Here is a 25,014-nt window from a genome sequence, read left to right on the forward strand (position 1 = left end):
CCTTGACAACTTGGGAATGCAAACTGGTGCAGCCACTCTGGAAAACAGTATGGAGGTTCCTCAAAAAATTAAAAATAGAACTACCCTATGACCCAGCAATTGCACTACTAGATATTTATCCAAGGGATACAGGTATGCTGTTTCAAAGGGGTACATGTACCTCAATATTTACAGCAGCACTATCGACAATAGCCAAAGTACAGAACGAGCCCAAATGTCAATCAGCGGATGAATGGATAAAGAAGATGTGGTATATATATACAATGGAGTATTATCTGGCAATCAAAAAGAATGAAATTTTGCCATGGATGGAACTAGAGGGTACTATGCTAAGCAAAATTAATCGGAGAAAGACAAATATTATATGACTTCAATCACATGAGGACTTTTAAGATACAAAACAGATGGACATACAGGAAGGGAAGCAAAAATAATATAAAAACAGGGAAGGAGACAAAACATAAGAGACTCTTAAATATGGAGAACAAACAGAGGGTTGCAGGAGGGGTTGAGGGAGGGGGGGACAGGCTAAATGGGTAAGGGGCATTAAGGAATCTACTCCTGAAATCTCTGTTGCACCATATGCTAACTAACTTGGATACAAATTAAAAAAAAAAAAAAAAAAGAAGACTTGACAACTAAATGCAATGTGGGAAACTGGATTGGGTACTGGAACAGAAAAAGGACATTAGTAGGACAAATGGCTAAATCTGAATAAAGTCTACAGATTCGTTAGTAGTACTGAATTAATGTTAAATTTCTTATTTAGATATTTTAAACACAGTTTTGTAAAATGTTAACATTAGGGAAAGTTGAGTGAGAAGTATACAAGAAGTTTGTGTATTATTTTTCCAAGTCTAAAATTATTTCAAAATAAAAAAGTTGAAAAAATGGGGGCACCTGGGTGGCTCAGTCAGTTGAGTGTCTGACTTCAGCTCAGGTCATGATCTCATGGTTCGTGGGTTCAAGCCCCACGTCAGGCTCTGTGCTCAGAGCCTGGAGCCTGCTTTGGATTCTGTGCCTCCCCCTCTCTTTGCCCCTCCCCCACTCACACTGTGTCTCTCTCTCTCTCTATCAAAAATAAATAAATATTAAAAAAAAATTTTTTTTTAAGTTAAAAAAATTAACACAGTGTAAGTCAGGGACTAGCAAATTTTTTCTGTAAATGCCATATAATAAATATTTTAGACTTTGTGAACCATATGGTCTATGGGTAACTACTCAACTCTTCTGCCAAAGACAATCTGTAAATTAATGGGTGTGGCTGTGTTCCAATAAAATGTTATAGTTTTAATTTTCCTTTAATTTTCACATATCACAAAATGTCCTTCTTCTTTTTTTTAATGTTTATTTTTGAGAGAAAGAGGGAGAGTGTGAGTGGGGGAGGGGCAGAGAGGGGGAGACAGAGAATCAGAAGTGGGTTCCACTCTGATAGCAGACAGCCTTGAGTGGGACTCGAACTCACGAACTGGGAGACCATGACCTGAGCCAAAGTCAGACACTTGATCAGTTCAGCCACCCAGGTGCCCTGAAAATATCATTCTTCTTTGGATTTATTCTCCACCATTTAAAAATATAAACTTCATCCCTACCTCACATGCCATCCAAAAACAGACAATGGAGCAAGATTTGGCCCATAGGCCATAAAACGCAGACTCTCTAGGTCAGAATTTGCCAAAGTTAGGGGCACCTGGCTGGCTCACTCGGAAGAGCATGAAACTCTTGATCTTGGGGTCAAGAGTTCAAGCCCCATGTTGGGTGTAGAGATTACTTAAATAAACTTAAAAAAAAAAAGTATTTGCCAATGTGTGCTTCAATTAAAAAAAAAAACCAGTGTTTTAGGGGTGCCTGAGTGACTCAGTCAGTTGAGCATCTGACTTTGGCTCAGGTCATGATTTCACAGTTCATGGGTTCGAGGGTTTGTGCTGACAGCAAGAAGCCTGCTTTAGATTCTCTGTCTCCCTCTCTCTCTGCTCCTCCTGGGCGTGCGCTCTCTCAAAAATAAATAAACAGTAAAAAAAAGTGCTTTACATCAATTAAGTTTTGTGACAGTACATTAAACAAGATTAGACATGTTTCTTTATTACAGGATATCTCAGTGCCTTTAATGTGGTACTATACACTGAGAAGTTCCAAGAAAAGATAATGATATACAGCATTTTCCAAATTTATTTTTACTATAGAACACTTTTTTTCAGAGGCATGTCTTAAGACTAGTGGCCTGAAGAACACACCTTGGAAATGCCAATTTAGGTGCTTTTTGAAAAGGAAATGTTCAGATTAAGAAGTGTTAAAGACATCACCAAATTACAATCATTTTACCCACCACCTGGATAATATCTGAAAAAGCATTCACATCCTTTTTGTTTAATCCTAGGAAACACAAGCAAAGCAGGAAGGTGAACACAAGCAGGAAGTCTTGGCTCAAACCCAAACTATTTTGGGGGGTGGAAAGGATGTGAGCAGAATTGGGTCATAATATGGAATCTTTGTTCCACAGGGCAATGTAAGCATTCCTACAGGTTTTGAAAAAGTTATCTGCTTGGAGTTTTCCTATCCACAGAATAGGTACTTTGACATTTGATTAGAAAGCTGAAAGATATGCTAGGAGCATTATCTGTAGTTTATGTTAGTGAGGATGAACTGGCAAGTCATGTCCCTAAGAGGACTGGTTTTAAATGCTGGATGAAAAGTTGGCTGACAGATTGCAAAAATTCTCTCATTAGACACAACAGCTATACAACACATTGCTGGAGAGAGGATTAAAGAGGGATTTACATCCCAGGGAGGAAAGGCTGGCCTGAACAACCCTGAGGGGCCCTTCTGATCAAGGGTCCTCAATTCCATGATCTTCAAAGAGTTCACTGGTTTCTACTGATCAAACACAAAGTCTTTAGCAGCATTTCCAAGTTATTCTAAGAACATAAGCTACAAACCAATAGGGTGGGGAATCTCCTTAGTTATTCAACAATAATGGGCCATTCCAAAGTCCTTGAAAAGAAGGATAGTGCACAGGACAACCAGGAACAGACTGCATTAATTCAAATCCACTGGCCTTCTAGAAAATGTAGGCTGGTGGGGATGGAGGTGTCAAGAAGAGAGGCCAGAAAAAATAAGTCAATCAGCACCAGAAAGATTCAAAATAGTTACTCAGAATCACACATTTCAAATTGCAAAAGACTGCCATCTAATACCTATATACCTCCTTCAACAGGGAGTTCATTACTTTTGAAGGCAATCCATTCCATTGCTGGTCATCTCTGACCAGCATTAAGTTCTTCTATGAAGTCAAAACCTTCTCTTCCTGTAGAATCCACTTATTGGTCCTAGTCTGCCTCTTTCAACCCCAAAGATAAAAGTGGAAGCGCTCTTAACCATAACAATTCCCTGCCCCCCCCCCCCCCCCCCCCCCCCCCCCCCCCCCCCCCCCCCCCCCCCCGTTAAAGACAGTTTCCTTCCACTGCTCTCTTTTCTGGGCTAAACATCCCATCTTTCAAAGATCCGGAACCAGCTCCAGCTGCTTCAAACCAAAGAATGGATAACTAGTTCCCACAGCAGGAAAGCACTTAAAATCAGTGGGCTTCAAACATCAGTATGTACAGAACTCCTGAGGTGTACGTTTAAAACGCAGTTTCCCAGGTTCCAACCCAGATTCTAATTCAGAGGTCTTATCTGAGTGTGAATGCAGAGGAATGCATTCAGAGTCTGAATGCAGGTAACCTGCATTGTAAAGCATGTTCCCAGGGCATTTCAAAGCAGTGTAAGAACCATATTTTGACAAACACTGCCCTGTTTTACAAATGAGGAAACTGAGGGGCGCCTGGGTGGCTCAGCTGGTTGAGTGTCTGACTCAGATCATGATCTCTTGCAGTTCCTGAGTTCGAGCCCCGCGTCGGGCTCTGTGCTGACAGCTCAGAGCCTGGAGCCTGCTTCAGATTCTGTGTCCCCCTCTCTCTCCACCCCACCTCTGCTTGTGCTCTGTCTCTGTCTTTAAAAAATGAATAAACATTAAAAAAAATGAGGAAACTGAGGCCCAATAAAGGGAATGGATTGGGTCCATAGCGCACAATTAAAGTGGTTAAGTCTCTAATCGGCTCCCTTACTGCCAAGCCCAACTCTGTCCCCCACGATTCCCGGCCTTGGCCTCTCCACTCGATGTAAAATCATTACAAGCACATCCATCTGAGAGAGGCGGCCTCAGGCCAGAGCCAAAGAGTTAGAATAAGTCCCTGCCTGGAAAGGAGAGCTTGTGGGAGCCATTTCCCTTCTCGTGGCCTCAGTTTCCCAAACTGTAATCACATGACGGTAGAACACAACGCCAGCTCGAGCTCTCTTCTGGGGCGGAGGGCGCGGGGCAGAGCCGAGGTTGTTGTCTCTGCGCTGCTCGGGCAGGTGTCTCAACCCGTGGGCCCGGTAAAGGCAGAAACCCTGCCCGCGTCTCTCAACCTCGACGGCCCGTACACTGCCACCCTAGCCCATCAGGTACCTACCTCTATTCAATTAATGCCTCTGAGGACACCCCAGCGTATCCATCCGTCGTCCGCCCAGCCAGTCGTTCCCTTCAGGCTGTCGGATAAAATCTGCAATTCCCTCCTACGCGGACTCCGGTCACCTGACACAGGGCCGCCCCTCTCCGAGGGACTTCCGGCTACAACCGGAAGAGGTTGGTCCGCAGCGCTGTTCTCCGCCCCAGTCGGCTCTAAGGTTCCGCCTGAGGGCAGGAAGCGGAGAAACAGAGACCGGCCGCCTTTCAAAGAACCTGAGTCCGGGCAGGGAAAGTACCAGATAAGCTTGAAACATCTTGTTACACCAGAATGTAAGGATAATGGGCATCAGAATGATGGGAGCATGTCAAAGGGCACGGGAGCTAACTTGAAGGAGCTACCACTGGCTCCTTCACACACAAACTGGCTGTTTGAGCATCAAAGTAACATGTTAGTGACAGAGTATAACTAATTGAATAAAATGGTAACCCATGAATCTTTACTGATATAAATAAGGAAGTAAATAAATAAATAGGGAGAAGGAAAAATTCCTTTTTTTAAAGATGTAGTTAGAAAATCAATTATGAATGATAAAAATAGAAGACGAATTATTTACACAGTAAAAGTGTCTCTCGTAAATTACTTATTGACTACAAAAGGAAAATGGTAATTTTACAGAGGTATAACCTCGAAAAACAAGTGAATCAAAAATGATCAAAGTTAACATTACCAATTATAGGTCAAGTAATGATCTTGTGTCTCCCAATGAGATGCACTGAGAAAGACACAACATCTCTTCTGTGATATTTCTGTCAAAAATGCATAACCCAAATCTCATGAGGAAGCATGACATAAACCCAAATCGAGGGCACTCTACAAAATAACTGTCAGTATTATGAAAGGCAGAGAAAGGCTGAGGAACTATCCTGGTTTGAAAAAGATTGAAGAGACATGACAACAAGATGTAGTATGTGATTGGATTCTGGACTGGGAAAACAAGAAGCAGAATAGGTGTAATGTACAATACTGGGACAAGTGACAAATTTGAATATGGATGTGGACTAGCTCTTAATGCATATTGTATCAACATTAAATTTTCTAAATTTGATTACTGTATTGTAGTTAAGAGAATGTCCTTGTTCTTAGGAAATATTCACTGAAGTATTTAGGGATAAAAGGGCACACTGTCTCCAACTTAATTTCAAATTATTCAGAGAAACGTGTGTGTGTGTGTGTGTGTGTGTGTGTGTGTGTGTGTATTTGGGGGGGGATGATTAAGCAAATAAAGCAAATATAAACAAGTAGTGAATCTAGGTAAAGGGTACATGGGAGTTCCTTACGTTCTTTTTACAATGATACAAAAATTAAAATTTATCCTCCAAATGGAGGCAGTTCCTGTGTTTTAGCCAATTTACTTATTTATTTATCAAACATTTGTGTATGTGCTAGGCACTGGTGATATAGTAAGAGACAAGATCTTTGCTTTAATGCCTAGTGGGAAGAATATCAAACATGATCACAAAGCTAATGGAGTACTTATCCTGAAAATAACAATAGCTAACATTTGCTGAGCTGAAGTAAGCACACTCCACACAACAGTTCATTTGACCCTCAGAGCAGTCCTTTGAATGATTTTGATGATTATCTCCATTTTACAAAAGGGTAAAGAAAAACTTTTTAAAGTTTACACAATTTTATCATTTAATTAAAAATTTCCAAATCACATACTGATAAGTGGTGGAGATGTGATTTGCTCCTAGGCAGTTGTTCTCTGGAATTCTTGACATGTTCATTGTTTCATTAATTCAGCAAACATTTATTAACTGCCTACAATGATCCCAGGGACTGTATTAGAGGTTGAGTCTGAGTAGGTGGTGAAGGTAGTAGATGAAATAAGTGCATAGATGAAATTCCTCATCTGCTAGTCTTCTTTTCAGGTTTCCTGTGGAAACACAGGAGATGTTTCCAGTCACACAAACCTGGATCTGAGTTCGGGCTCTGAGAAAAAGAAAAGCAATCTCTGATATCTAGGAGCTGGCCTGGCACTCACAGGTAGGTCTTGGTGTTCTCCTGTTAAACATACTCCCTGCCCCCAAAGTATTTAACACAAGCTCAAATCCTAAATGTCCTTTCTAACACTCTGGTACTGAGATGTCCCATCATTCCTCCTGATTCACATCCCCTGCTTTGCTGTAACAAGTAATAAACCTAGCTTGTCCAACCACACGTGTGTTCTTGGTGGTCTTTGATTGGAGGGCATTTAAAGTCCCCATGCTTACTAGCTATGTGACTATAGACCAGCAGTTTCACTTACAGAAGCCTCCATTTCCTCATCTTTTTAACGTAGAAATTTGTTTCTACCGCAAATGGTTGTTGTGAGGATATAGAACAGGCTTAGCACTGAATAAGCTCTCAGTATACTTTTAAAAATTCCTGCTTGAGCTATCTCCTTTGAAAAAGTCACCAAGTACCATCATTATGAAAAAGACATTGAAGCATTAGCTTCAGTTAAGACAAACTCATTGATTATATTCTCCTTTGCTGTATTTGTTGGGCTCATCAGGCAGACTTAAAGGCAAGAGTTCAACTTTTCCTTTGTCAGAAATCAGGTCATCCTCATGGTCTCTTCTTGAAAGCAATAACCACATTCCTGAAACTTTAATGTTAGGGGACCAGCACTGTTTATTTCTTCATGCTCTTGTTATTAAAGATGTTCCCAAGAAATAACAGAGTTGGAGCTACCAAACTTAGAAACACTTCAGCTTCAAAAATATATCGAGTAATATCTTCTCTATTTTAGCACACTAAGGCACTTATGGACCATAAAAGCACTGTTGGTGATGTTTGCATTTATCCTGCTAGGACCCAGCCTGGATTTCATATTATTTAATGCTTACAACAAATTATGCTGAATAAAAAATATTCAGTGGGAAAGAATAAAATAAATAGAAATGTTCTGATTTCTTCCTCTGCTTGCTCTGAGGATCCCAACGGTTCTCATTTTAATAGCTCTAACATTTCTCCTGCCCCGTCCCCTCCTCTCCCCTTACCCTTCTAATACTAATACTAATATTAATACTAATACTAGCAGCTAATATTTGTTGAATGTTTATTGATGTGCTACACATTATGCTAAGGGTTTTGTGCAATTTAATCCTCACCTTCAAATTGTGAAGTAATACTATATATGAGGAGCTAGAGGCCCAGAGAAGTTAAGCAATATACCCAATGCCATACAACTGGTAAGACTCAAGCTCAAGATTAGACTCTGCCTACAAAACCTGCTCCTGTTGAAATGCTGCCTTACCACCCAGGGCCAGAGAGTAGGGTCTGTGAAGGGATGGAAGGAGGGGTGGGCTGGAAAGGAAGAAAAAGGTGGGGCGGGGGGGATGGTAATCCATGCAGAGGCATTCAGATCTTCTCCAGAGTACAAGGGGGAGAGGTGGAGATTAGGAGTATAAGACAAATAGGAGGCCAGTGTAGAGTCTCAGAGGGATCAGGAACCTCAGTCAAGGAGTTTGGGGGCCAGGAAGGTTGAATGGTGGGAAAATAAAAGTAATTAGGTGGGAGAAAGCTGTGATTAAGGACTTGAGGCCTCAGGTGTATATCTGCCAGGTGAGGAGAGGCCAAGAGTCTGGTACCTTCTGGCTTATTTGATCTGTTGAGGCTCATAGGTCCTTGCTCTTCTCTGAGCCTGTTTTTTCTTCTGTTCAGTGCAGGGAGAGAAAATTTCAGGATCCTAGGAACCAGCCCAGTTCTGTTAAGGTAGCATCACTTTTTCCTCCAGTCTCCTCACATGACATAGGAAAGAATGTTCCCTGGGCATGGCACATCACCCACCCTCATCCCAGGTTGGGGTCAGTCTCCCCTCATGGGTATAGGAAGCTCAGAGAGGAAGACCATGTCTGTAGACAGAAGGGTGAATATGCCAGATAAAGTGTCCCCTAATCCTACTGAACTCAATCCTTCCACAGAGAAGGTTGGCCGGTTAGGAACATGGCCTCATTTGTTACCCAACCTGAGGCAAATGTGCAAATCTTGCTGCATGGCCTTCAGGCACGTTACCAAACCCCTTGGCCTTAGGCTCCTTTCATTCTCTGAGCTTGGGTCCTAAGGTTAGGATGAAGCTCACTGCCCCCCTACATTCAAGCCTTGTCCTCTGGGACAGCTCAGGGTCAAGTTCTTCTGCCTCCTGCTGGGGCCTGGCATAGGTCTCTGCCCATATGGTGACCCTGCTGGCTGAGGGCAGAGTGAACAAGTCTGGGTTGCTAAGTTGGGGTCTGAATAATATTATTTGTTTAGGGACATGGCCACTAGGTGGTATCAGGGCCATATTCTGGAATCTACTGGGAGCTGGATCAAGAAGACCTTATTCCTGGGTGATAGGCTCTTCCCAGAGGATTCTGGGATGTTCCCAGCATAGATGAAGTGTGGACAAATCTCTAGAAAACCAAGGAATGGAAAAACCAATAAAGAAGAGGAAAATCTGGAAGGCACTAAGAAATCATGGGGTCCAATCCCTGGACAATGTAGGGAAGGAGATAGGGCATTCACTGGGCAGCCCATCTCTGCCCTGCACCTCTGGAAGCCCAAGAAGGAAGGGTTGAATGTTTACTCAGGGCCTAATAATATGTGCCAGGCCTAATGTGTGCTAGGCATTATGGAGAGATCCTTCTTTTTGTTATTGTTGGAAAATTAAAAAAAAATTTTTTTTAATGTTTATTTCTTTTTGAGAGAGAGAGACAGAGAGACAGAGGATGAGTGGGGGAGGGGCACAGAGAGAGGGAGACACAGAATTTGAAGCAGGTCCAGGCTCTGAGCTGTCAGCACAGAGCTGGATGCGGGGCTTGAATACATGAACTGTGAGATTGTGACCTCAGCCAAAGTTGGATACTTAACCAACTGAGCCACCCAGTTGCCCTGGAAAATTTTTTTTAATGTTTATTTATTTTGAGAGAGAGGGATAGAGAATCCCAAGCCGGCTCTGATCTGTCAGCGCAGAGCCCAAGGTGAGGCTTGATCTCACAAACCCTGAGATCCTGACCTGAGTTGAAACCACGAGTTGGACGCTTAACTGACTGAGCCACCCAGTTACCTTTGGGAGATCCTTCTTAAAAAATTTTCTCAGTGAATCTTCTCAACAGGTCTTTAAGGAAAGAATTGTTGACTATTTTACAGAAGAGAAAGCTGAAGGTCAAAGTGATAAAGAAATGTGGCCAACATCACACAAGGAAGTAGAGCTAGATTCCGTGCATCAGAGTCCTGGAGGACGAGCTAGAAGTCAGGTTGCCAAGTAGAACAGACAACACCCAGTTAAATCTGAATTTCATACAAACAAACATCTGAGACATAATTATACTAAAAAATTATTTGTTGTAGGGTGTCTGGGTGGCTCAGTCCATTAAGCATCTGACTTTGGCTCAGGTCATAATCTCACCATTGGTGAGTTCAAGCCCCACGTCAGGCTCTGTGCTGACAGTGCAGAGCCTGGGTCCTGCTTCAGATTCTGTGTCTCCCTCTCTTTGCCCCTCCCCTGCTCATACTCTGTCCCTCTCTCTCTCTCTCAAAAATAAATAAACATTAAAAAATTAAAAAATTATTTTTTGTTTATTGTAATTCAGGTTTAAGTTGGTGACTTTTATTTTTTGCTAATCTAGCAATCCTAGGTAGAGGAGATGCCCATGGCCCCAACATGAGAATAGGCAGAGCCTAGGACTGTGGAGTCCAGGAAAGAAGTTTGAATGGCACTGTGACCCCCTCTCAAGTCTTGGGGACAAGTCCCAGGCACCAAGGCCACTTGTTCTCTGCCACCTGGACAGCTTCTGGTTAGGTGACCCTGGAAACTTTATTAGGGTCTGGGGGCAACAAAGACCTAAAGGAGCAAAGATCCTCACACTCAGCTTTTTCTCACCCAGCACCCCCTCGGTTCACATTCAACCTGTCCCATTCCAGGAAATTGTTCCACCCTTTGTCCATCCGTGTTCCTGCTAGACACCTGGAATTACTCTTTTTCTCCCTCAAGACTAGATATAATTTGCATACAAAAAGGTCAAAGTCTTAAGTGTTCAGCTCCACAAATTTTTACATATGTACACATATGTAACAGCCACACAGATCAAGATACAGAGCTGTGCTGTCCAATACAGTGGCTTTTAGCCTCATGTAGCTACTGAGAGCTTGAAGTGTGGAATCCAAACTGAGACACACAGTAAGTTGAAATACCAGACTTCAAAGACTTAGTATAAAAAAATAAAGTAAAATAGATCATTAATAATTTTAAAATATCGATTACATGTTGAAATATTTTACACAGGGATTATGTGAAAATATGTCATTAAAATTCATTTCCCTTGTTTCTTTCACTTTTTAAACCGGAGCTAGAAAATTCCAAATTACTTTTTTGGCTCACATTAGTGTTATATTTTTCATCACTGGTATAGACAGAGTCTGATTTATTCATCTGTGAAAAAGGGACTCAGAGAGGTGGAGCTGACGTTCACACTGACCAACTGAGGCAGAATGAGATAGGAAATCAGGTCAGTTTTAACCCTGAGCCCATGGTTCCCCACATGGACTGAGTGGACTGCCATTTGACCTCTTCCAGGGTGATATCTTCTTTGAAACCTGAATTATTCTTTAGTGGGGACCTAAAGTACACTTGCCCATCCTGGGTTGGGGGCGTCAAGGAAGAGGGGGCTTCCTGGAGGGAGTAATTAAATTGACACTTGAAGGATGAGTAGGAAAAAGCCAGGTGAAGGAGAGTGTTTGGGGCAGAGGGAATAGCATGTACAAGGACCCTGAGAGGGACTGGTGATTGAGGAGATGAAGGTAGCTCTGTGTCGCTGGAGCAGAGAAGTGGGGACCTTGTAGGTCAGCCAGGCTCAGATCCTGCAGGGTATGACAGACTTTGACCTGAAGTTCAGGGTGGGTCAGGGGACAAACCTGGCTAGGCCTGTGCTTTAGAAAGATCAGGCCAGCTGCAATTTGGATAACCCTTATTCTAAAAGAGAAAACTGAGATCCAGAGAGACAAAGGGCTTGTCAGGGTTCCATAGCAAGTCAGAGGTAGAGCCCAGATAAGAAGGAACAGGCAGGTGCAAAAAGGGACCAGAAACTTGTGAAGACAGCCTTCCTTGTTCAGTTTCTCTAAGAGGTGTTGGTTTTGGGTGCCCACTAGATGGCAGCAGAGGCTCAACGAAATACTGTGGGTTCCGGAAAGGCCTACTGTGCTGTCCCACAGGCCTTCCTGCTCCCATGCCCTGGTATGGGCATAAGAGGGCTCCTCCCTGGGACCTCTTGTCCAGACCCCAGAGCAACAGGAAGAGTGCTGGGGATCCAGAGGCTCAAAGTCTGGTTCTAGCTCTAATTCCCATCTGCTGTTGACCTGGGGCAAATTCACAGATAGAACTGTGCTTGAGAACTTGAGTCATTGGGTGTAGAAATGGGAGATTTATTATTTAGTCTGCCAGCACCTGAATTCTGCAGTCAGATCTCCTCCTACCCTCATGATCTTTCCATTATGCTCCCCACCCACCCTCTTAATCTTGTTGAGTGAGTTAGACTCACAGAGCCCCTCAAGGGCCCCAAGGGCCAATCTAACCCCAAAAGGGAAGGAGGGGGTGTGAGCTAAGGTCTCTGAGTTATAGCCAACAAACAACCCAGGTTTCAACCTCAGCCAAAGAGCCCTGTATAGAATGAAAAGGTGAATAAGCAACAGAGCTTTGGGCAAGTCCAATCTCTACCCTGTACCTCCTCTGTGAAGTGAGGCAAAGAGTTGCTGCCCTGCTTGTCTTTCCTCACTGCTGGGTAGGGTTACCAGGTATAGCAAATAAAAACACCGAAAACCCATTTAAATTATCATTTCAGATAATCAAAAATAATTACAATGTTGGGAGCATTCAATTACACTAAAAATTATTCACTGAGTTCTGAAATTCAAATGTAACTGGGCATCTCTATTTCATCTATCAACCCTACCACTTGGGCTTGGTGAGAATATAAAGGTCAAGTGCCATGTGAATAGGAGGGGTGTGATTCTTGCACTCAGTGGAATCCTGTCCCATATCCCAATGCCTTCTGTGGCCCCCATGTTGAGCTAGACAGAGCTCTCAGGGCCTATTTTGCCCACTTGTTCCTGTTGGGTTTTCCTACATTTCTGGGGGTGGGATCTCATGCCACATGAGTGACTCATGTGGGCTATTCATGGCCTAATGTGAGGTTTTCCCCTCAGCTCCTTTTCCATTCTCTGATCCTTACCATAGTCCCTGGGAAGTAAAAAAAAAAAAAGAGGTAGGCATGAGCATATCAGTCAATAGATTACATCATGGAGATTCAGCCAAGACAAGGAAGTTGCCCTAAGATGCCCAGTGAAAGGAAGTGGAACCAGAGGTTGAATCCAGATAAGGATCTACTGAACCTCTTAGGACCCTACCAGCAGGCTGGAGTCAGTTGGGAGAATGGAAGGATGCCACATTCTGCAGCCTGGGGAACTGGGCATTAAATTAGTCACACTGCGATCCTGCCTGGCTCCTACCTTCAAATCCCCTTCTACTTATCAAAGCCTGCTGTATGTCAGCCACTGAAGTACCTTATATACACTTATATTAATCCTCATGGTGTAGGTACTATTCTCATCTCCATTTTACCAATGAGGCACAAAGAGGCAAAAGGACTTGCCTAATATCCCACAGAAAGTAAGGGAGAAGATAGGACTCAAATCTGGGTCTGTCCTGGGCTTCTTCTATTCCATTACACTGCTTTCCCTACCCGAGGAATTGGATACATCTGCAGTTTCTAGGTAGCTAAATCACTCTACAAACAATGACAGTTTTGTTTCTTCCATTTCAAACTTGACAATTTGTATTTCTTTTTCTTATGTTATTACATTGGCTGGGACTTCCAATAGCATTAATATGACATATACCTAATATGACATATACCTATGTCATAGCACCCATGACATATACCTGAATGCTTCTCTGTTAGTTGTGTATTGCTTTGTAATAACTATCTCAAAAGAACAAACATTTATCATCTCACATAATTTCTGAAAGTTGGGAATTAGAGAGTAGCTTATTTGAGTGGTTCTGGATCAGGGTCTCACAAGGTTACAGTGAAGATATCTGCCAGATCTCTTCAAAGAAAATATGCAAATGACCAGTAAGCATGAAAAGATGAACAGCTGTTAGGAAAATGCAAACAAAACCCATAATGAGATGCCCACCAGGATGGATATAAGATAGATAATAACAAATATTGACAAAGATGTGGAGAAATCAAAATTCTCAAACCTGCTGGTGAGAATGTCCAATGGTGCAACCACTTTGGAAACAGTCTGGCAGTTCTTCAAGTGGCTAAAGGTAAAGGCACCTGAGTGGCTTAGTTGGTTCAGTGCCTGACTCTTGATTTTGGCTCAGGTCATGATCTCACGGTTTGTGAGATCAAGCCCTGCATTGGGCTGCATGCTGACAGCACAGAGCCTGCTTGGGATTCTCTCTCTCTCTCTCTCTCTCTCTCTCTCTCTCTCTCTCTCTGCCCCTCCCATGCTCTCTCACACATGCACGCACTCTCACTCTCTCTCTCTCTCTCTCTGTCTCTCAAAATAAATAAATAAACTTTAAACAAATAAACAAAGGGGTGCCTGGGTGGCGCAGTCAGTTAAGCATCTGACTCTTGATTTCAGCTTGGTCATGATCTCATGGTTTGTGGGTTTGAGCCCCACATTGAGCTTTGTGCTGACAGTGTGGAGCCTGTTTGGGATTCTCTCTCTCTCCTCTCTCTGCCCCCCCCCTCTCAAAATAAATAAATAAACTTAAAAAAATAAAACAATCAAACAAATGGTTACAGATAGAGTTACCACATAACCCAGTAATTCTACTCCTAGGTATGTGCCCAAGAGAAATTATAACACATGTTCACACAAAAATGTTTACACGAATGTTTGTGAAAGCATTATTCATAATAACCAAAAAGTGGAAACGACCCAAGGGTCCATCAGCTAATGAATGGATAAACAAAATGTGGTATATCTATACAATGAAATATTATCCACTCTTAAAGAGGAATGAAGTTCTAATATATGCTACAACACAGATGAACCTTGAAAACATTATGCTAAGTGAAAGAAGCTAGTCACAAAAGACCATGCATTGTATGAGTCCATTTATATGAGATGTACATGAAGTAGATTAGTGGCTACTTAGGGGAAGGGAGGAAGGCAGAATGACTGTTACTGGTTATAGGATTTCTTTTTAGAATAATGAAAATGTTATGAATTAGGTCGTGGTGATGGTTGCACAACTTTAGATATACTTAAAACCATTAAGTTGTATACTTAAAATGGGTGAATTGTATAGTATGTGAATCATATCTCAATAAAGCTATTACCAAAGGCGGTGGGTGTAGGGGAGGCCAGGTGGTGCAGTATTCATCTGAAGGCTTGACTGGGCCTTAAGGGTCTGCTTCCAAGTGGCTCACTTGCATGGCTGTTGACAGGAGCCCTCAGTTACTCACCACATAGGCCTTTTCATAGGGTTGCTTGAGTGTCCTCATGACACGTCAGCTGGCTTCCCCAGAACAAGTGATACAAGAGAAAGAGCAAGAAGGGAGGTACAATGCCTTCTATGACTTAGTCTCAGAAGTTACATCAGGTCCGCCACATTTTATATATTAGAAACATGTGACTAAGTACAGTTCACACTGAAGGGGAGAGGAAGTAGTCTACACCACTTTAAGGGAGGGGTATCAGAGAATTTGTGCCCATCTTTAAACCACCACAGCTTCTAATGTTGTTCAATTAGAATAGTTTCCATGGTCCCTCTGACTCCCCATCTCTCTCTCTCTCCCTTTTCTACTCTAGTTTAATAAGCTGTTGAATTGAATCTAATGTGTTTTTTCTACATATTGAGATGTCTAGTTTTAAATACAGTGTGTCTCATTATTTATTCCCTCAGACCTAGGACTAGGCTTAGTTTATACCAGGTATTCTTGGGGCTGAACTCCTACCTGGAAATCTTATGAGGGATGGTCCTGTACCACAGAGAAGACTGCTTTCTGGGCTTCCTCCCAGATTTTAGACTCCATCTGCCCATTGAGTTTCCTCTTTTGGTCTGTAGTGGGGGCTGCCTCAGCCAAATGGGTAGATAAATTCCCAGGTGTGGCAGCATCAGCATCTGTAGCAGCATTGGAGTGGATGCCACTGTCCTCCTGGACAGCCCCCAACCAATGACTGGGCACGGCCAGGCACTAGGGCCTGCCTATTTCTGCCCAGCCAGGGCTCTTCCATGGGCAATTTTTACATCAGAGCTCCCTGTTGGCTGGCTGATGTTTGTTCAGAGTGGCACCTCAGTGTGATGCTCTTATCCAGTTCTCCATCCCTTCTACTGTCTCCCCATAGATGTCAAACTTGCAACACAGTCTGAAGGCTTTCCCTGCCCAATCCTGCTTCTTCCCTCCCCCCTTTATCTTTCACAGGCACTTCCTCCAATAAGTCTCTTGCACTTCTAGCTCCATCTTAGTGGTGGCTTCCTAGAGGACCCAAGTGACACTCAGGCCCTGGCTCCCCTGGGCTGCCAGACCCTGTCCCCTCAGGGGATGAGTTCTTCTTCATCTCCCTAGTTGAGCATGCTCTGTCCCCCTTCCCTCCTCTTTCTGTTCAGGGCTCCCCATGTGCCTGGCAGTAGTGGACACTCAGTAACTATTTGTTTTTGAATGAATGCAGAATGTTCTGGAGCTAGGCACTGCCCACACCATTCTCCTGGCACAGAGAGCTGCAGAGAGCCCTCCTGGTGGGGTAGAGAAGGCAAGCTCCAAGGGCTCCAGGCAGTGGGGAGGAAGTCCCTGAGATGGGGAGGTGGTAGGGGAGCTGAGAGTCTCCCAGGATCACGGGAAATCCTCCCCACAGCCCAAGGAAAGTCTGACCTGGCTTTTCCCAAATCTACTGTGTGACTCCTGGCAAGTTACTTCCCTTTTGGAGACTCTCCATCCATCTCAATAGTCGATGAGAAGCCCTACCCTGCCTGTTTCCCTAGGGAGGGCCAGGGGTTGTGGGCATCAGATGAGACCATGGCTGGGAAAAGGTTGGGTACCCTGGGTCCTGGGCCTGGGGTGAGGGTGTGGAGGGGGAGAACAAACAGAGAAGGAAGGAAGAGAGAAGAATGAGGGGAGAGAAACAGACACAGACACACAGACACACACATAAGTGAGGAAACCATGAGACATAATGAGGGAATGAGTGAGAAAGAGAACAGGAAGGGAGGAGAAAAACCAGAAGACCCCAAGAAACAAAAAGGAAAACAGAGAGAGGGATAAAAATTAAGAGAGAAACAGGAAAAAGAGGGAAAGAGAGCCAGGGGAGAGGACAGGGATCCTCAGAGACACAAGGGCACAAGAAATGAGATAGAGAGGGAGGGAGAGAAGCAGAGACAATAACACAGGGGGAGGGGCAGTGAAAAGCCACACAGACAGAGGAAAGAAAAAGAAATGGAGGGAGAAAATGAGATGGAGCGTTAGAGTCAGAGAAAGATGGAGAGAGGGAGAGATACAGGAGAGAGAAAGAAATGAGGAGAATCAGGGCCAGAGAGGGAAAGAGACCAAGGGAGAGAAGGATGAGAGAGAAGCCAAAGGTGACAGAGCAATGGGGACCGATGGACAGAAAGAGCGATAAATGATCAGACCCCACAGACCCCTGCCCCTCACTCACTCACTGTGAACCCTGCCCCACTCCAGACAGGTGGGGATCCAGAAGAAAGCCTCAGCTCCCCTTTTGTCTGCAGGGCCTGGCCTATCCTGTCCTGCTGGTTTGGCTCCTGCCATCCTCTGTGACAAGGCTTCTGAGGGGCACCCAATGGGAGGCAGGGCTCCAAAGCTTGTCCTGTAGGTTGACTGACGTGGCCACTGGGTGGAATCTGAAGGGAAAACCCAGTGACACCTTCCCTTGAGGCCTGGGCAGGCCCCAGCCTGCCTTCTTTTGGGGCCCAGACTAAAAAAGACCTCAAAGGTCACCGCCATCATGCTCTTCGCTGTACAGAGGAGGAAATTGAGGCCTAGAGAGGGAGAGGGACAAGCCTGAAGTCACAAAACCAGGTCATGGCCTAGTTGGAACTAACTTTGATGGATGCTGAGGCCTGAAAATCTGGAGACTTGCTTTCTCCTGGTCAATTTGCTTCCTGCCCAGGGATGTCCTGAGACTTTAGTGACAGTATCCTGGATGCCAGTCCCTGGGTGGAGAGTTTTACCCAACATCCCGTGAACTGACTACTGTGATAAGACCCATCATACAGATAAGGAGACTGAGGCTCAGAGAAGTTAAGACTTCAAAGCCTGAGGTCACACAGTGTCAATACCCCAGATAGGTCTGTTTGACCTTGAAAGTTGAGTTCCTGCCATGGGACCTCCCAGCCACCGTGGGTAATGAGCTCTGTAATATGGAAAAGGTGGGCAGAGGTGGGTGGCCATTCCTCCAGTTAGGGAAAATTACCAGAACAATGGTTTCAAAACATTAGAATTCTTCCCAGAGGGACCCACCTTTGTTCAGTGGTGTTCCTACCTTTAGGAACCCCAGGTCTCCCTACCCTTCCCACCACCACACTCTATTCCACATCCCTTTTCTCAACCTCTGAAGAGAAGGAGTTTGGCTCTGGGCTACTCCCACCCTCTCTCCCTCTTCATTGTCCCCAGCCATGACCTCCTGAACCACAGGCCCAGGCTGGTTCTGAGTATAGAGGTGGGCCTGCACACCCTAAAGCCCCCCTTCTACCTGCTATGCACAGTGAGCATCTCCCCCAGCTCTGCCCGTGGCTCTGCCTCACTGGGGCTCACCCTCCTGGAAGAGACTTGGATGGAGATTGGGAGGAATGTTGGAGGAGCAGTAGGCTGATGGGAAGAATGACAGACAATCACTTTCCCTACCAGCTCTGATCTCCCAGTAAAGCTTTCCAAGAACTATACTGCCAGCCTCTAACCCCTCCCTAGCTAGATCCTGTCCCCTGAGGTTTCCTCACCCTCAACAATCCTCAGTTTCTTCATCTGCATTATGGGTGTAAGCACCCCAACTTCCCTGGATGATTGGAAGGCGAATGATACGTTAGCTTTGGGACACAGGAACACGTGCTGGCTGTAAACTCTCCCTAGTGGAGAGGCCACTCCTCTTGGGGAGCACATGATGCTACTGTGTCCCACTGGTGGCTACAGTCCAAGGATGGAGATGGTTGCAGACTGAGACCCCTGCCCAGCCCTCTACTCCTCTGGGGGCCATAGTCCCTTTAAGTCTGGAGCATAGCTCCGCCCCATGTTGCTCTCAAGTTCTGCTCTGGCTATGTTTCCACCATCAGATCAAGAGGGTTGCTGCTTGGCCAGGCCTCTGTCTTTGAGTCCCAGGAAATAGAGAGCCCTGGGGTGCTGTTCCCTGATTATGCCAAGAGGCTTTCTTAGAACCAACCCTGGGTGATGGTGGGAGGGCACACTCCAGGTGGCCAGGAGATGGCTGCACCCTTTACCAGAAACCTCAGGAGCTCCCAGGGTGGGGGTAGCTACAGGGCCCAAACCCTGCCCTCACCTCTTTCACCCAACTTTGGTAGAGGCCATGGCCCTCTGCCAACTTCATGGAGGTGGGTGTGGCAGCCACTACTGGGGTGGGGGTCTAAGGATGAGTTCTGGGAGCTTCCTCTGAGCCCCTGAACCCTCTTCCCTCCCTAGGAAGAAAGGGATCCCTTCCTGGCCCCCTGCCCCAGGGCCCAAAGCTTTGGCTCCCACAGTCCCCATCCAGGCGGGGCTGGCAGCAGGTGACTGGATGAGAAAGGCATGGTGAATGGGGGCGTGGGCCTTGGCAAGTACACTCCTTGGCCAATCAGCGGCCTGCCCAGCCGGTGGATTCAGTTACAAGCCAGAGATCACCCCATACTCCAGCCTCCTTCCTACTCCTCCCAAAGCTCCATTCATTGGCCCTGCCGCAGGGTCTGCAGGGCACCGCTTCCGCTCAGCTGCTTAAATCTGCTGCCTCGTGGGCTGCCAGGGGTAGGTGTTGTGGGGGCTTTGTCTGACTGGGCTGGGCCAGGACAGAATGGGGATTCTGGTAGTGCTGTTAGGGATGCTGAGCTTCCTGGGAGTGGCTGTGGGGAGCTCCTCTGCCCTCCTCTGGGACAGCACCTCCTGCCACTTGGCCAGGCCCATCCCCGGCAGCCCCTTGGGGACCCTGAGCTTTCTGGGCAAGAATGCCCAGGGACTGGCCCTGGTCCACACCCACTGGGATGAGCACGGGAGGCTGCAATCTTGTAGCCAGCAAGACGAGCCAGAGCTCACTGCAGCCTTTAGTGCTCTCTGTGCTGGTGAGATCACCCGGGGCACCTTCATCCAAACCCCTGGACCTGAGCTGCAGAGAGCCCTGGCCACACTTCAGAGTCAGTGGGGAGCCTGCCGAGGGACTGAAGAGGGTCCAGCAGGGGCTAGGGAGAAGCGAGCAGCAGGGGTCAGGGTAGAGCAAGTAGAAGGACACAGAGGAGCACCCCGCAGCATAGGACACCAGCGGTTGAAGAGAGGCTGGACTATGCCTGGCACGCTGTGGTGTGGAGTCGGGGATTCTGCCGGAAACTCCACAGAGTTGGGTGAGTGATGGGGATGTGGACTAGGGGGTAGGGGAGGGAAGTGCAGGCTTTTGCCCTGGCCCCCATTCTTCCAGACTGTGTGTCCTTGGGGGAATGACTTAACCACTGTAAACTTCAATGTCCTCATCTGTAAAATGGGGTGACCATAAGTCTCATCATGGGTTGCTTGAATTAGGTCATAGATGGGAAACATTCTAGTCAAATCTTGGAGTCCTCATTAATCACCATCCCAGGGAGGGGGTGGACTGGGATGGGTCCCAGGTTGTCCAAGCCAAAACACCATCACCTAAGAGGAAGCTTTATGAGGACAAGGTGCCCAGTGGAATGGACACTGAGACCCAAAGACCTGGGTTAGCAAATTCAAGCTGAACAGGTCACTTCCCCTCTCTGAACCTTGGTTTTCTCATCTGAACCATGAAAGTGACATTTCCCTCGCAGGGCTGCTGTAAGCTTTGGTGTGGGAAGTGCCAGGCACTTGGGAAATGCTCAGTAAAAGGCACTATTGCTTTTTACTGACAAACAAACATGGATGACTTTTTTGCACCGTCAGTACAGCTGTCTTTGTGCATGCATGGCAGGCTGGGGGCAGGCTTTGGCACCTGAGTTGGAGCAGACTGGCATCCTGACAATGCTTCATCGTGCCAATGAGAAAGGTTGCACCCTGCCTGTTTGCCATTCCATTCCACACACATTCATAACTTCTGAGTTTTATTTGGGGTGTGAGCTTGGGAGCTCTGGAGGCAGACTTTAGTCCCTGAGTAAGTCCCTTTCCTGGACAAGGGCTCCTGGGTGGGCTGCCTGGCACTTGGAGCTGCCCAGTAGAGGCTGTGCATGGGTGCTCTCTTCAGGCTTTGAAACTGAGTGTCCCACAGAGAGTGGTCTGAGGCCGCCCAGGGCATCTGTGTCAGGGCTGGGGTGAGAATAAGGTCCCTGCTTCTTGCACTGGATGGGCATAGCCAGTGTGTGGTGCCCAGGACCCTGCTGAGCTGGTGCCCCTGCCCCTGCTTCCTGCAGGGATCTTCCAAGGCCCTGATCTCTGCTGCCGGGAACATGACCGATGCCCACAGAACATCTCGCCCTTCCAGTACAGCTATGGTATCAGAAACTACCGATTCCACACCATCTCCCACTGTGACTGTGATGCCAGGTTGGCAGTGGGCAGAGAGGGTTGGGGACTTACGGGTGGAGTAGTTCCTGGGTGCAGAGACTGGGATTCCAAAGAATCCTAAAGAATCAGCTAGTCAGACACCCTACCATGCAGGTGGGAAAGCTGGCCCTAGGAGAAGAAGAGACTCTTGGATCCCAAACCACCTGGATGGTAGTGACTGGGTGGGCTGGAGGAGGAGCCAGGTGGCTCTCTGTGGTCCAGGGACCTGAGTACCAGCTCTGGGGCAGGTTCCAGCAATGCCTGAAGAACCAGCAGGACTCCATCTCGGACATCGTGGGTGTGGCCTTCTTCAATGTGCTGGAGGTCCCCTGCTTCGTGCTGGAGGAGCAGGAGGCGTGTGTGGCGTGGTACTGGTGGGGAGGGTATGTAGCTGCCCCCTTCAATCTCCTTCCCAGCCAGAGAGGGAGCCCAGGGAGGGATGCCTGCCTGTATGTCTGTCCTCCAAGGAATGATGCCTCATCCTCCCTGTCTTCTCCTCAGGACAGGGCCAGGATGCAGACCTTCCCTGGGTGCCCAATACAACCCAGTGGGACAAGGGATGGGACTGGCAGAAACTTGGTCTCCATGGAGAGGAACCTAGGGCTTCTGGGAGGGGTATTATGAGTTACCAATTGCCACCTTCCAGGTGCAGAAGGTATGGCTCCATACCTCTTGCCCACCTCCAGCCCAGGACCCTCTATAATGCCTCCTGGAGCTCCCCAGCCACCCCCCAGCCTCCCAGCCTTCAGAACCCAGCCCCTAGCAAGCCACAACAGAAGCAGCGTCCTCAGAAGCGACCACCGCAATGGAAAGGGTCTAAGCACCCCATCAAAACCAACACCACAGCCCTCCGGACCCCTGTGGCCTCCACCCAGCCTGATATGTCCCCCACAGCCTGGCTTGAGGTCACCCATCCAGGCCTCCAGGGGCCATGGAGTGGCCTAAAACCTCAGGGTGAGTTCCAAACCTAACTTTGGGGGTTCCTGATGTGGGAAGGTGTCACTGCCTCTGTACAAGGTCGAGGACCCTGTGTTGTTTCCCTTCCTGTTCCAAACTCCTCCTGGGGGTCTCCCAACCTCTCCCATCAAATCATGCTGCAGCCAGAGGGGTTTTCATAAGCCTTAAACTTGACCATATCACGCCTCACTGAGCCCCCACCTGGCTCCTCTTACTTCAGATGATGATGTCCCAACACCCAGGGGCCTTCAGGTGCTGGTCCTGCAGACTCTACTTCCCAGCTGAAACTCACAAACCTCATTTGGTTGCTCTCTCCCACCTCTGGGCCTTTGCTCATGCTGTTCCTTCTGCCTGGAGCACTCTCCTGAATTTTTCTCCTAGCCTCGGTTTAGCAGTCTCTGCCTCCAAAAAGCCTTTCCTGATCACCCTGGGCTTCCCCTATGGAAGCCCATAGGCTTCTTCTGGGCTTCCCCTATGGTGGCACTGCCATGTGTGTTTGTGTGTGTGTGTGTGTGTGTGTGTGTGTGTGTGTGTGATATGTGTGTGTGATGTGTGTGGCACTCTGAGGGCACGAAGGGCATGAGACACGAGGACACTGTGTTTGAGCGCATGTGCCTATGTTCCTCCTAAATGGCAGTGGGCATTGGAGGGCTTTGCTGGGGACTGGGCTACCCTCATCACCATGCTCCCCCAACCCAGATGTCCGCCGAGCCTGCCGCAGCTTCCGCCACTTGGATCAATGTGAGCAGCAGATCGGGCCTCAGGAAACAAAGTTCCAGCTGCTCAATAGTGCTCATGAGCCCCTCTTCCACTGCAACTGCACACGCCGGTGAGGCCTGCTTGGACCCTTGGGGGGTGGGCAGCCTGCTGCCAGTCACTAAGAGGGGGCTGCTGGGTGGCCAGGCACTACCCTAGCCTAATCCTGCCTCTGCCCTCAGCCTGGCACGCTTCCTGAGGCTCCACAGCCCACCTGCAGGCACCAGCATACTTTGGGAGCTGCTAGGCACAACCTGTTTCAAGCTGACCCCTCCACTGGACTGTGCTGAGGGCACAGGGTAAGTCACGGCAAGGCCAGGAGGGAGGGGACATTTTCCCAAGGGGTGGGTTGCCTATGGGGATGGGGATGTGTGCCAGGACTAAGGGGATGGAGAAAGGGGTTAGGGCACCTCTGAGCTCCATTTTCATCATACCCTACTCCCTGGTGCTCCAGGTTCAGCTCTGCAGTTGGTTCATGTGGGTTGATGTTGATTCTTTCACTTCCTGTGTGACGTTGCAAGTTGAGTCACCTCTCCTTGTCTCCATTTTCTTATTTGTAAAATGGATGTAGAAGCCAAGGAAATGGCGTGTGTGACACATATAGCCCAAGGCCTACCTGGCACACAGTAAAAGGCTTACTTGCTTAACTCTTGCTTTTAACCTAAAATCTCATTTCAATTCTGATTCCCAGAGAAAGCTGCTTGTTACCTTTCCCTTTTTACAGGTGAGGAAACCGAGGTCCAGATTGGCCCGGGTTTCTGCAGCCAGCTAGCAGCAGAACTGGGGCCTCTGGGTGCTAGCCCAGGTTTATTCTGCCCCCTTCTAGATGTAACCCACCCTTCCCTGGTGCCAGCCCTGCTCCTCTCTAGGCCTCGGTCCCCCTGTCTGCAGAGCAGGGTGGGATCCTTGGCAGCCATGACCACCTGCCCCACTTTTCTCCGTTCACAGCTGTTTCAGAGACCCTAGGGCCATCAAGGTGTCAGCTCGGCACTTGCAGCGACTTCAGCAGAGGCGACTCCAGCTCTGGGGTGTGACCACAGATGAGGGGCAGGTATGGCCTTCAAATCACCCAAGAGCCCCCATGTCATTCTATGACCGGTGTCTGCAGCTGACCCAGGCAGCCTGGAGACCTGACAGGCAGCAGAAATCCTAGAACCACTGACCTCAGTTCCAGCTCTCCTGGGCACCAAACTGGACCTTGCTCCTGGCTCTGCTAGGCCCTGGGGGTCTTGGCCTACTCTCCATGTGTTAGATTGAAGCATAGCACAGGCCCTTGTGGACGGCTGGGAGGCTGGATGGGGGGAAGAGGGAGCAAGGCTGAAATGCTGGACCACATCTCCTGCTGTGCTGAGCAATCTTGAGCTGGTGATACAACCCCTCTGTGCTTGGATGTGGTGTTCAAGAGGCTCATTCTGGGGAATGGGGAAAGGGTAACCTACTACAGCAGCCTCAGGAGGTACTAGTAAGAGGTACATGTATCTTCAGGTCGCAAAATTAATACGTGTCTCAAGACCCTGCTCAGAGGAACCCCAGCACCTATCTGCTGAGGCCTGAGGCAGTAGGTCAGAGGATGGGATATCACAGAAGTGCCTGTGTCTGAATCCAGGAAAGAGGAGGGTGGCTAGAGAGGGCTTCCTAACTCTTCTCCCTGGGGGATCCCTTCTCTTAACAGCTGCCATGCCCTTCCTGGCCCAGCCCTGGCCCAAATCTCTGTGTCCTTGAGCAAGGGGCCTCCCTGACTCTGAGCCTTAGTTTCCTCCTCTGAAAAAGCAGGGTGTAATCAGGACCTACCTCATAGGATTGTTGAGGATTAAGTAAACCAATACATGAACAGTGCTTAGCACCTTGTAAATGTTCCCTCCCTGTAACATAGAGCCAAACTGTGGTTAGGTGTCTGATTAGGAGAGGTTCACCTCCTGGAGGCCTCAGTTTGCCCATCTGTGAAAGGGGTCTAAGAATTGCACTGAACTCAATACCACAACTCAGGGTTGTGGTGCAGATTAAAAGAGATGGCATGTGTAATGTATATATACAGCTTGTGCCTGGTAATTGTCAGATCTGTCATCGTCTTC

At 47.2% G+C, this 25,014-nt stretch overlaps 2 protein-coding genes and 1 long non-coding RNA gene across 3 annotated transcripts in view; 2 read left to right on the forward strand and 1 right to left on the reverse strand.

The window, feature by feature from the left end:
- Window positions 1-4,633, reverse strand: part of RNF185 (ring finger protein 185) — a 36,989-nt gene extending 32,356 nt beyond the window's left edge. Inside the window, exon 1 of the mRNA XM_043559227.1 lies at window positions 4,491-4,633. The gene's annotated coding sequence lies outside the window, so the exon portion shown is untranslated. The remainder of the gene's footprint in view (window positions 1-4,490) is intronic.
- Window positions 4,634-4,681: 48 nt separating this feature from the next.
- Window positions 4,682-6,710, forward strand: LOC122470965. Its single transcript, XR_006294042.1, has 2 exons — window positions 4,682-4,816; window positions 6,422-6,710. It is a non-coding gene; the product is annotated as an uncharacterized LOC122470965 (long non-coding RNA).
- A 10,285-nt stretch (window positions 6,711-16,995) lies between these two features.
- On the forward strand, window positions 16,996-24,968 carry PLA2G3 (phospholipase A2 group III). Its single transcript, XM_043559230.1, has 7 exons — window positions 16,996-20,082; window positions 21,097-21,229; window positions 21,478-21,612; window positions 21,876-22,183; window positions 22,886-23,015; window positions 23,125-23,241; window positions 23,891-24,968. The coding sequence occupies exons 1-7, from the start codon at window positions 19,542-19,544 to the stop codon at window positions 24,093-24,095; spliced, it is 1,569 nt and encodes a 522-aa protein (XP_043415165.1). The 5' UTR covers window positions 16,996-19,541; the 3' UTR covers window positions 24,096-24,968.
- Window positions 24,969-25,014: the final 46 nt, after the last annotated feature.

Source organism: Prionailurus bengalensis, chromosome D3 (genome assembly GCF_016509475.1).
Source record: "Prionailurus bengalensis isolate Pbe53 chromosome D3, Fcat_Pben_1.1_paternal_pri, whole genome shotgun sequence".
Lineage (NCBI taxonomy): Eukaryota > Metazoa > Chordata > Mammalia > Carnivora > Felidae > Prionailurus > Prionailurus bengalensis.